Genomic DNA, 12,202 nt, shown 5'->3' with positions numbered 1-12,202 from the left:
GTTGCGGAGTCCGTTCCGACGGCAAGGTCGGCGTCGTCTAGAGAGTTGAGACTATTGGCATGAGCCTTGGCGGTGAACAACGAAGAGCAAAGTTACTCAACATAGTAACAAACCGTTGCCGAGTGTTCCGCTACGGTCGTTTGATATGCAAGATGAGCAAATAAGCGATGCAGTGCTTTTTACCCCAGACATCTGTAGACTTGAAATTCATGGGGTACGTCGGCAGCCAGACCAGCCTGGGAGATCACGTGAAAGCCGCGTACCATGCTCGTAGCCAGCCCGTGTGGTCTACACTAGAGACGAAAGGTTGAATTGGCGAGCAGTATGGAAGGCAGGCATGTCGACATGATAGTCTTCGATGCGATCCAGTTTAAAGCTGACGATATCTGTAAACCAGGCTGGGCACTTGCATAGTGCCCACTGCATAGCGGGAGCTGTCAAGGCTGACGGATGTTGTCTCCATCTGGAAACGGTCAAACAAATCATTTGCAAGTCGAGTACACGCTGTCTAGCTGGGAAAGCACGGCGCAGTGTGGAGGCCTTTCGTCACTTTGACATGATCACATCCGAAAGCTCCAGTGTCGGTGAAATTTCGCCGTGCAGAGATTGGTGGAAACTTCGCTATGGAGATCCAAGCACTTCTCCTGTATTCCTAGTGCTGAGTGGCATTTGTGAATACCGGTTATCTCGGGATTGCAGACGATTCGGAGCGACGCGGGTCCCTGGGCAGGTCTTCAGGCAGGCAGAAAGGTAGACTTCGCATCTTGCGCGCGTCGTCAGATGTGGGCTGTGTTCAGCTGTTTGCTGACGCACACACGCAGAAGTACCACAGCGGGATTATGTCGGAAAGTCGATCGTTATTTCTGGTGTTCTGGTCCACCTTAGCTGGCCCTCGGTCGTGGTAGATTGGTGGATCGGTCGCGCGACGTTCGCTCCTAGGGTTTGTCCGAGGGGGTCTGGATGCTGGAGCTCCGCAGGGAGTACGCCTGTGCCATCAGGGACGGCGTGAGGAGATTTCGAGCCCTACGGCATGAAGGCGATGGCCATTGGACGCTGCGGCGAACGCGTCGTACGCAAAGGGGGTTTCGAGGTTGGGATGCGATCCTGTCGCGACCTGGTTTTCGCGTTACGTCACTTGTGACTAATACCCACTTAGCCTAGTGGCCTCCGCTTTGGGCCGAAGACCCACTTGCCATCTCGTCCCGCCTCCTCCGAAGACTTCCATCAGGGTACGATACCACAACAGCGCAGCCATTTATCAAGTCTTTCCCATAACTCTAATGTCCAGTCTCTGAAGGAAACTACAAATGCCCCCGTCGAGGCTTCTAGCTACTCTACCAGAGCAACCCTAGATGCATGCGAAGTGCTGAGCTTCCATCCCGAGTACCAAAACGGGGGGTCACGCACTCAACGGCCATATCGACTGCTACAAAGGTTGCAAGTCGATTCTCATCCGCCAGTGCCGACTTCACTACATGGGAGGACCCTGTCGGATACAATATACGCGATCACCAGCAAGACAAGTAGTTGCAGAAGCGCGCACACTGTCGCTCTTGTGCGAACCTTTGGAATCCCGTGTACTGGGAGTAACCCGCTGTAATGGGCCTATTAGCAATCAGGTCTTGCGCGGTTGTATATAAATTGAATGATGAAGATTTAACAGATTGGGACGTACAGTCAGAAGAAAGTGCTAAAGCTATGGCACTTCCAGAGCGATCAAAGGCCGATGATCAAACGTTTACGCGTATATCGAAGACCTTGTGAAACGCCGATGGATTATCCTACCTTTGTAGGATGAAACTCGCATAAGATCGCGCATCATCTTCCCCTCCAACTACACCCAAGCGTCGTCCCATTTCCACATCCTGATCAGTAACAATTTGATTTGGCGAAAGGTTTACCACAATGATGCTGTAGGACAATATGGCTCACTGAGAAGTGGTGCAAACATCTCCGCCTAATTATGTTGGCATCAAAGCGATCTAAGTGCTGTTGCAATGTACGAGCCGCATCATCAGGGCAGATGATATTTCTCCAGTCTTGGTGTTGACTAGGATACCTCGGATCGCTGATGAACGTGGGCAGACCTGCTAGGCTGGGATCATGCGGAGCAGACTTCGAAGGTATTAGAACTGCGTAGGTTGTTAAATGAAAGACAATGCAGAAACAAAACAAACCATGGCAATGACACAAGCCATAGAAGTAGTGGTCGCGACCTTTCGCGGCTGCTTTCGGAGGTCAGCACGACTTGATACGACATCTTCTGCCTCCATCAAACATAACTTATAGCATATCGATCGCGAAGCAAGATGCAAACGTGTTCGAATATTAGGGATACGCGGACGCACGTTGTAAACACACTAAATTTACTCGGATTTGTGCTGCTGCAATCGAAAAAATTGGAAATGTCTGTGGCCGCTGAAGGTGAAACATGCCGCTTGCGAGATTATTGCGCACAGTACACGACCTTCAGATTCAGCTGGTGATGGTATATACTCTGAAGAGTGATGCGGGTATCATCAGTGACACAGCATGCGTTATGGCCGATCCTAGGTGCCGAGTGATGTAGAGCCAAAGCAAAGACTATACGTGCACAGTTCTGTTGACAGGCCGTTACATCACCGCCCCTTACTTCACAGAGTAAGTAGTCGCTGATTTGCATGCTTCACAGCGAGCGAAAGGATGAAACTCGTTCATTGTAAGTATCCTAGCGAAACTACTACACCATACTTCCGACCACTATTTCCAAAGTCACGAAACATTAACACACGTTGGTAACGATCATGCGTGGCTTGTTGCCCAGTCCGATGAGTGCAGATTCTAGCCCAGCTCTGAAGCCCGAATTGGCATGTGAACAAAGGCGCCAATGGGACCAACCTTTGGTCGCAGATGATGGCGAAGGATCTGACACGTCAATCGCAGAGCCTGAGGATAGCGAGCTGAGTGACTGGGACAGTCTCGAAATCGACGATATGGAGTACACAGACGAGGATCTAAAAGACTTTGGACGACCAGGACGACGGCGCCATGTCGGAGATCAAGATTCGACGCTGTTCGGCAAGATGCAGGAGGTAAGGCATACATGCAGCCAGAGGCGGAGATGCGTTGATGAAGATGGTCGGAGTGCAGGTGGCCGAGAGAAAGCTAGTCAAGAGGATCGCCAACAACCAGAAAACGCAGTGGAAGGACTGAAACTTCGACTGCAGCGAGCAGGGAATGCTGCAATGTCCCGCACAAGATCGCGAAGCACGTGTAGTACGTGTGGGCGCAAACGACTGTAAAGTAAGGGAAGTAGACCCTGAATTTTGCAATGAGGAGAAACTCTCGAAGCCGAGGAACACCACGCTTGGTTGAGAAACAGGCGTCAACCTTAGAAAAGCTGGAAGGCTAACCGCCGTGAACTGACCGCAAACCCCATTCCAACTGATAAACTCAGAACATATCAACACATCACAATCAATGCATCCCATTCCAACGTGCCAACAAACCCCAAACTTTGAATACCCATCCCAAAGTTCACCTGCCCCCCTCCCATCTCCGCCTTGCGCATCCCCTCGATCGACGTTAGCCACCCCCCATTCCTTGCAGATCCTTCCCTCGTCATCGCGCGCTGGTGCACCAGAAGCGTTCCACGATTACAAGTTCGCAGGGACGGGGCTAATCCGTTTCCGTGTCTCAACACCTCCCGGGGGCCGCTTGCAGTTAGTGGAGACCGCTCCGTCGAGGGGGATATTTCTGGGTGGTTAGTGGTTAGCGACTGGACTGGAAAATCTGCGCACGGTGCGAAGCGATCATGATGGAAGACGTTTCCGTTTGTGGGTTTTTGTTCGGATGGATACGCGAGGGCGTTGGTACCTACCCGCATTGCGATCGTGGGCACGGGTGGGAAATCAGAAAGCTGGGCCGCAAGGCGCCCACCTCCTTCTCGATAATCGTAGATCCTTTGCATGTTGAGATGGAAATTGTGATGAACGCGCATGGCGCTCTCAGCGCCCGTAACCCACGGACAGCAAAGGGATGAAGATCTGGAGAATTAACGTTTCCCATGACATCACACCTGCTAGCTCAAGTCCCTTGCGATCCGCATCCAGTCTAGCGCTCGCTTCTAGCCGACGATCTGAACTCCCCCTCCCCGACGCCAGATCTTCAGCATCACGAACACCCAGCCATTCACACTGCAGGGGCCGCCGTATCATGCACCGACACCCCCTCTGCGGGCTCTCCAGGGCTGCCCCCAAGATCGGGGATAAGGGTTTCACGCAGGGATAGCGACCTGCGTGGCTGAACGTGCTGAACACCGTGATCGCGGCTCACGGCCTGTATCGCAAAGATGTGAGACGTGCGTGCTGCGTTATTGGAACGCCGTAACGCCTCCAACGCCATCACGGGTGAACCGTCAGTCTCACTTGTTAACCCAAGTACGGACCCGCGGTCTACGTCAGTACCCCCGCCCGAGCGCCGCACGACTATTATGGCGTCGGGGCTTGTAGAAGGACGTCAATGTCCGTTAGGAAAGGCTGGGTGGTTCTTAGTGAGTTTTCGATTTAACTCTCAGCCCGGGGGCTACACAACCTTGGTTTTCTCTTGATCCAGTTCTTGTCTTCTCTGTCTTGTCAGCCTTTTGGGCATCTTTTTTTGTCTTTGCATAGCGTATAGCTCGCTGTTTTGGTATACCAGTACTACTTACTTACTATCTGAGTCTTGTCACCTTGTTCAACAGTCTAGGCTGTCGACATGGCACTCAAGAATATCTTACCGTTGCACAAGAAGGAGTCGGTTTCGCGGCTTCAGGGCACTCCTCACAGTCATGCCACTCATATCCACCGGCCTCAAAAGGCGAAGAGCTTTATGCCTAACAAGTGGCGCAATGAGCTTGTTGCCGCTGCAGCAGAGTTCGCCGGCACGTTCATGTTTCTGTTCTTTGCGTTTGGAGGAACGAGTGTAGCCAACACTGCGGCGACGTACAGCAACCGAGTCACTTCTGGACAAGACAACAACAGTATTACACAGGCGCCAGATACGAGTGTGTTGCTGTACATCAGTCTGATCTTCGGCTTCAGTTTGATGGTCAACGTCTGGGTATTCTTCAGAGTGAGCGGAGGACTCTTCAACCCTGCCGTAAGCCAGCCTTCCCAACCAAAAGCCTGTAAACGACCTAACAACACCCACAGGTAACACTAGGTCTCTGGCTCATCGGCGCCGTCCCAACAATCCGAGCATGCCTCTGCTTCGTCTCGCAAATGCTCGCGGGCATGGCCGCCGCCGGCGTTATCCAAGCCATCATCCCAGGCCCCCTCAACGTCTCCACCACCCTCGGCGCAGGCGTCTCCGCCGCCCGCGGCGTCTTCCTCGAAATGTTCCTCACCTCGCTCCTCGTCTTCACCATCTTCATGCTCGCAGCCGAGAAGCACAAAGCCACCTTCCTGGCCCCGATCGGCATCGGCCTCGCCCTTTTCGTCGCAGAAATGGTCGGCGTCTTCTTCACGGGTGGCAGCTTGAACCCTGCGAGGAGTTTTGGACCCTGCGTTGCTACGCACAACTTCCCGGGGTACCATTACATTTACTGGTTTGGGCCGCTGATGGGCACGCTGCTGGCGTTTGGCATGTATCGGATTGTTAAGTTGGTGGAGTATGAGACTGTAAATCCGGGTCAGGACTTTGATGACCATGAGGCTGCGTTGTTTAACCCGCCTGAGGATCCAGAGCATGCTGGGCAGGTTGAGCGGCCGAATGTTGCGGCTCATGCTATGGCGGATGCGATTCGCAGGACTAACTCTGGGTTCAATGAGAATGGCCAGTTTGGCATCGATTCGATGCTGGAGAGCAAGGACGATGAGAAGTCCACGCCACCGCGGTCTCCACAGAAGGAACAGGAGCTGTTAGAAAGAACGGGTCATGCGCCAGCTGCCAACGGCGAACGCCATGAATGCTGTTAGCCCTCATCTCTCATACGACAGCCAGTATGTGCGTCGTGGTAGTAATATGTTTCCATTTCCATTCTAGCGTTTACAGCGGGTGCGGGGTGCTCATTTACAATTCAATAGCGAATCTCATTTCTTACTCTTATGCTGCGCATAAGCATAACCTCATCTCTCCGCCTTGCATGATGCCGCGCCGTGCTTCTCCTAATCGGGCTTCGGTCTTGTATACGAGGAACCAGGCTAGACAGTGTGCGATTAAGATTGCGAAGAGTAGGATGAAGAGGAGGAAGGCTAGGATGGCGATGCAGGTCCAAATGGCGGACATGGCGCTGGGTCTGCGTTTGCTTTTTGGCTTTTGTGGTGGGGGGTCTGAGACGGTGTCGTACGTAACGTCTCGCGGGGCTCGAGAGGAGGTGTGTGTTGTTTGGGGAGTGGCTTCGCGATTCGGTTCGGGTATCTCGTTGTTTGGCGCTTCGTCGTACGTATACTCGCCCACCCCATCCGGAGGAAACAATCGAATCGCCACACCCTTCGCTTCCATCTCCCTCCCCGTCTTCTTCGGCAGCGTACTCGGCACATCAAACCCCTCACTCCCCATCCCCACTCTCATTCCCATCCCGAATCCCCTCCGTCCCAACCCCATCCCTCTCACCGGCGGATCCCAAGGTTTCCTCCCCGCCTCCCTCCCATCCGCCCTCTCCTTCCCCTTCCCGCTTCCCTCCACCTCCACCTTCAACACCGCCTTCGGCTGTCGGTGGATCTCCTCTGACCCCGTCTCCCCTCCATCTCCCTCTTCTCCCTGCTGTCCCTCCTCTGACCTGGCTCCACTATCCGCACCGTCCGTCGCTTGCCCTCCCCCTTGTTGTTCTTGACTTCGCGGCGTTGGGGCTGGCCTTCGCGGTCGTAGGCGCCGTCGTAGGGGTGGTGGCCGTTGGTGTAGCGGGGATCGGTTTTCTGTGGAGTCTGAGCGGAGGTGTTGGAGTTGGGAGTACAAGCGGGAGGGTTGGAGATTGGGGAATAGGTGGGGGAGTTGTACCGAGAGGATTGGGAGACAGATTGCTAGGAGGCAGGCTAGGAAGAGGATGCTCATTGCTACCAAAACTGGGGGCGGCGCGGATTGTAGGCGGGTGTGAGTCTGGTGTGTTGCGCGCGCGTGTGGGTGTGTTGTTCGTTGTGTAGGCAGTTATCGTGAGGAGATGTAGTGTAGATTGTTTAGGGTTCGTGTAGTGATAAGTCAGAGGGCGTCGTAGTGTGAGATTTTGTCGCTCGATATTGTTTGAGGTGAGGTGAGATAGTACACACGTGAGGTTTGTGACGTTCTTGCCCTTGAAGACAGAGCCACGTGTTGTGGTGGCTCGCGACTGCCATACCTAGGTATTGCGGCCTCGATGCTTCTGGCTTTCTTTCCCACAAACTCGAGCTTCCTTATGCACCTCTCAGCTCTCCGATCCGCCCCGGCCTCTCTCATCTTGCATGCTCGCGTAGAGCCCGATATACGTATATCAGCACGACCTCGGGTCCCAGCACCTTCCCATTTCGCATCAGTAGCCTTCCGCGCCATGTCAACATAATCATCGTCTTCGTACTTAGCTGCTTAGCTATCGCTTCATGCGCGTGTTTATGAGCAAGTGGCTCGTTTCCGCCCTGTAAACCACATTAGGCAACCACTGGCAGTGACCCCTTCTCCTCTTCCACGTGGCACGCACTCCATTTTCCCTCGGTCGGGATGAGCATGTGCACCAGCTACTCAGCAAATCGAAGATCAGAGACGTCTGAGATGTAGACGTGTGGGTGACGCGGGTTGTGTCTGCGCATGCGGCCGGGTAAATGCTATGGATAGTCGGAAGTGTTTCATGTGCATTGCGATGGGTAGGTGGGAGAGCTGAGGGAATGTCATTGTGCCGGTCGTGCGAGGGAAGTGTTTGGTTAAACCGAGGTAGAGTGTAGAATACAGCATTTTAGCTGGAGTGCTTTGGGCGCGATGAGAGGACGTTGTATTGTTCTTGGCGGAGTGCAGCATCTCGTTCACGCGACTGTGAAGGGAATGTGATACTGGCAAGGGTATACGAAGTAGTACAATGTTAGTCTACCACACCGACTTCCATAACTCTGAATACGGCGCTCTTGAAGGATGAGTCCTAGTCTTCCATCTTGTCGTCGTCCGCTTCATCGTATTCGACCTCCGCTGTATCGCCCTCTTCATATCCACCACCCTCACCATCCTCGTCTTCACTGTCCGACCCTGAGCCTTCGCTCTCGCCCTCACTGCCAGGATCAAAGTCATCATCCTCTTCCTCGTCATCCTCCTGATCCTGCAGCTCCCTCTCCGCCTTCTGCAATTCGCTCTCTTCTTCCTCGCCACCGACCTCCTCGACCGCTGCTCCGTTCTCCTTCTTGCCACCCACCTTGTTCACATTCAGCTTCTTTGCGCGTCGGTCCGCGGCCAGACTAGCATCTTGCAAGCCGTGTTTCTGGACGTATTCGTTTATGCCGGCGAAGTCTGCTTGATCGAGCATGCTGAATTCGATGTCGCCCGAATTGGGTGTGGTGAAAACGACGTTGAAGGTGTTGCGCAGCACATTGGTGTAGGATATGCTTTCGATAGAGGCGAAGTCGAAGAAGGCGAGGGGTTTCTTGAAGCCGTAGAGGATGCCTACGGAGGTGAAAAAGAGGTAACCTGGAGTGTGTTAGCTGAGGTTCAGTTTGTGAGGTTTGTGTGTAAAGTACCCTCCTTGCTTCCCCTGTGCGCCTTGACGTGATATGCCTTCTCGCCCTTCCTGTGGCTTTCTGGCACTGCGCTCGCGAACTCATCAGCGTCGGGGAAGATGACCTCCTTTCCGGTGCCGGCTTGTATTAAGCAATGGTGTATCGCCTCAGCCATGGGTGTTGGCCCTGGGTCTTCACCTTCCACGATGTTCTTTCCTGTCGCCTCCTCGAAGGTCCATACGATTGGCTCTGGCGGTGAGCCCTTCAATTCGTCAGGCACGGGTGCCACTCCATCGCCGTGCACTGGTATAATGACGAAATGATGCTGTTTCTTCGCCTTCTCGGGTATAGGCAGGCAGAAGACCTGGTCGACGTCTTTCCACGCGATGGCGAATTCGACATTGCCGTTTGCGCCAATGGCTCTTATGCCGCCATCCTTCTTGTCGAGTAGCTCGAGGGTGAACTTCTTCCGCTGTGGTATCGCGACGCTGACCGCTGGGTAGGTCTTGAATGCTTTCGTCGAAGTGCTCGTGAGACTGCCTCCTGTTTTTGATGCGCCGTTCTGTGGAACAATGCTCTCTTCGATCTTGCGCTTCTTCGTCGCTGGCTCAGCGGTGGGCTGCGAGGCTTGATTGAGGATGTATGTCGAAATGTCGCGGAAAAGTGTACTTTGGGTAGGATTTTGATCTTCGGGCATGTTAGCATAAATCAACTTTAAGAATGGTGTCGCCTACCTATCGCGGCGTGTACGCGCTTGCGCAGCTCATGATTGCTAGCGAAAGCGACATCGATTTCCTGTGGATGAGGTACGGGCGTCGGTGCTGCTGCCGGCGCAGGGGCAGGCGCAGATGGTGCAGGTGCTTGCACGGGTACAATGGGTGCCGATGGCTTGTTGTTGAGGGCTGTAAAGGCCATGGTGGGTTGTAGAGGGGAATTGTTGTTGTTGGTTGAAATGTCTCGTGGACGCGTCGACGGCTGATCGCGACTCCTCGACATTTAGCGCCCAGGGTCTGACATCACCGCCGCTCGCCATCACCACTACCACCTCACTCTTCTCTTCACCTCCCACATCTACGGCTGACTCCCCACTCTGCTTTCACATGCTGTATGCGCAGCGCAAAATGCACACTGCACAATATACCGATCTCTAGCAACATCAAGGGTCTGCGCGTCGCCCTCGACTGAAACTCTCCATAGACTCTCTCACTATAGCCTACAGTTTGTACCGTATCATCTGCCTGACGATTACTGAACCCGTGGACAATAATAGATACAGGACGCGTCTTCTCGATGCAAATCGTTATGCGGAGGATCGACACAGCGTGCTGGGTATTCCATGCGTGTTCCATGCAACCCATGGACAGATCAACCTCTATCGACTTTGATATATTGTCAACACCCGCTTCAATCGCCATGAAAACTACGCGAATACCCAAGCGATATCTCTAACACATAATAGCCGGTATTATTGCGACGTGCGAGAACCATCATCGGTGCAGTGGGTGGAGCGTGCGCGTTGCGCATCTCACACACTTCCTGTCGCGACACATCATGACGACCAATACACGATGAACCGGCCGTTTGACACCTGTCAGTTGCATTGCGATTCATCTACAACAGGCCGGAAATGTACTGGACCGTTCAAGCCAATCCTTGACAGCTGCCACGAAGCAGCCCTATGCCGGTAGGATAGCATTGACAGGCCGATATACTCTCAGCAGACATCATAAGGTAGGAGTAGATGCGGTACGGGCGACTATCCAAGCATGCGTCTCTTGGGACCAATGTCTCGGCGGTCAGCAGATGTTATGTTAATCTTCTGTCTCCTTGACATCAGTCAATTAACGCCTAATACTCTCGCTCGTAGCATACTTACCTTTCTCCACTTCGTCCTTCAGTGAAGGGTCGAAACGGGATTACCGCCAAGATGACAAAAGTCAAATTTACCCTCCCGCCAGCAGCCGACAAGGTCACATCGCTCTTCCACACCAAGCAGATCAAGGAGGATGACCCACCAGTCTTCAACCAGCCGCTCAATACCAGCTCATGTCCGCACCACCGCATCGCAAGGCTGCTATACAGCATCTCGCTCTCTTTACTACTCATCATCGCAGTCCCAGTCATTGCCCTCAAGGCATTAACCTATAGCTTCGTTGAGGACAATCGTATGACAGGCTTTGAATTCCAGACAACAAGACGAAATGGCGACCCCGGCGAAGCCATCATCATGGCCGCTCTACCACGGATGCTATACGCAGTACCAGCAAAGCTCGCCATCATCGCGGGTACGGTCAGCATATGCCTAGCCGCCGCACATCTCGGCTTTGTCTTCACAGATTGGAAAAAGGGCAACAGGGTACGTCTACTCCTACACAACATGGAAGACCGCTTCCAACTAACATTCATACAGACGCAGTCATACGCCTTCCGTCGCAACATAATGTTCCTCCACATCACCAACGCCATCCTCGTCCTTTTCGCCCTCGTCTCCATCTACGTAACCCACAAAAACACATCTCACTTCCGCGAAGGCTTCGTCAACTTCCGCGCCTCGCGCATGAACGACACTGCTTCCACCACCGCCCAACCATCCCCCTCCTTCTTCCGCTACAACTTCGGTACCTTTGATCTCGAGACCTGGGCTTGCGAGCTCGCGGGTGTTGAAGGTGCGGGTATGGTGAGGGAAGACTATGGCATGCAATGTGGGATTGAGATCGCTGGAAGGGCGGTCATGATTCCTTTTGTGGTTGTTGCTTGGGGGGTTGCGGCGATTGGGCTGTGGGGGTTTGTGGGGGGTGGACGGAGGGGGCCCGACGGGGAGAGGATGAAGACTGATGAGGTTGGGCTGGAGATGGGGAAGATGAATGCTACGGACGACTGAGCCCGTTCCCGTCAAAAGACTAAGAGTGGCGTTTTCCTACTTTCGGCATTTTCTGGCGTTCTGGTGTGTTCGCATCTTTTTTCGGTAATGTCTTTCCACGTTTCCTTACTTCGCGCATACACGACAGCGATGATACCCTTCGCTTTCCTTCCGTCTTATCATTCTTTGCATTCAGCCCTTTTGCTGGTCAAAGGTCTCATCTCTTCTTTTTCCGGTTGTTTGGATCAAACGTCGCCAAGTGCTGGGGCGTTTCATAATACTTCTATTGCATGGCATGGCATAATGATCAGTTTGATTTACACCACCACTTCATTTCACCTCGCTGCACTGCAAAGGGTGTCAAGATGTTACAACATCCATGACCAGCATGAGATCGATAAGGATATAAGACGAATTCGATTGATATTGGATATCAAGAGTAAGTCGGCAAAAACGCACCATCGCCCCAGACTCCGTCCCCGTCCAGTACTCCTACCCACGCGAAAAGCAGTGTACCCAAGCTCTCCCCATTAACAGAGAACCATAGAGTACCGATGAAAGAAGAACGCCATAATCAAACCCTTCCGCCCACGTCAGCCTAGGAAAAAGCCGAACTGGTCTGCAGCCTACATCAACATGACACCATGCAAAGTATGTGACTCAATGTCGATGTAGACTCCCGACCTATTCAGCAGCCGTTACCCCCGAGCTCCAC

General features: G+C 53.3%; 3 protein-coding genes across 3 annotated transcripts; 2 read left to right on the top strand and 1 right to left on the bottom strand.

Moving 5' to 3' along the window:
• Positions 1-4,734: 4,734 nt before the first annotated feature.
• J4E78_009704 (uncharacterized protein) lies at positions 4,735-5,936 on the top strand (the record flags this gene model as incomplete). Its single annotated transcript, XM_049370292.1, has 2 exons — positions 4,735-5,118; positions 5,172-5,936. 2 exons carry the CDS (start codon positions 4,735-4,737, stop codon positions 5,934-5,936), a joined length of 1,149 nt encoding a protein of 382 aa, XP_049218039.1.
• A 2,123-nt stretch (positions 5,937-8,059) lies between these two features.
• Positions 8,060-9,542, bottom strand: J4E78_009703 (uncharacterized protein; the record flags this gene model as incomplete). Its single annotated transcript, XM_049370291.1, has 3 exons — positions 8,060-8,598; positions 8,649-9,314; positions 9,362-9,542. 3 exons carry the CDS (start codon positions 9,540-9,542, stop codon positions 8,060-8,062), a joined length of 1,386 nt encoding a protein of 461 aa, XP_049218038.1.
• Positions 9,543-10,554: 1,012 nt separating this feature from the next.
• Positions 10,555-11,508, top strand: J4E78_009702 (uncharacterized protein; the record flags this gene model as incomplete). Its single annotated transcript, XM_049370290.1, has 2 exons — positions 10,555-10,983; positions 11,038-11,508. 2 exons carry the CDS (start codon positions 10,555-10,557, stop codon positions 11,506-11,508), a joined length of 900 nt encoding a protein of 299 aa, XP_049218037.1.
• Between the last annotated feature and the right edge of the window lie 694 nt (positions 11,509-12,202).

The sequence above is a fragment of the Alternaria triticimaculans genome (genome assembly GCF_023758025.1).
Source record: "Alternaria triticimaculans strain BMP 0046 chromosome Unknown scaffold_22, whole genome shotgun sequence".
Lineage (NCBI taxonomy): Eukaryota > Fungi > Ascomycota > Dothideomycetes > Pleosporales > Pleosporaceae > Alternaria > Alternaria triticimaculans.
The sequence above is the reverse complement of the archived record's forward strand: the minus strand, read 5'-3'. Positions and strand labels throughout refer to the sequence as shown.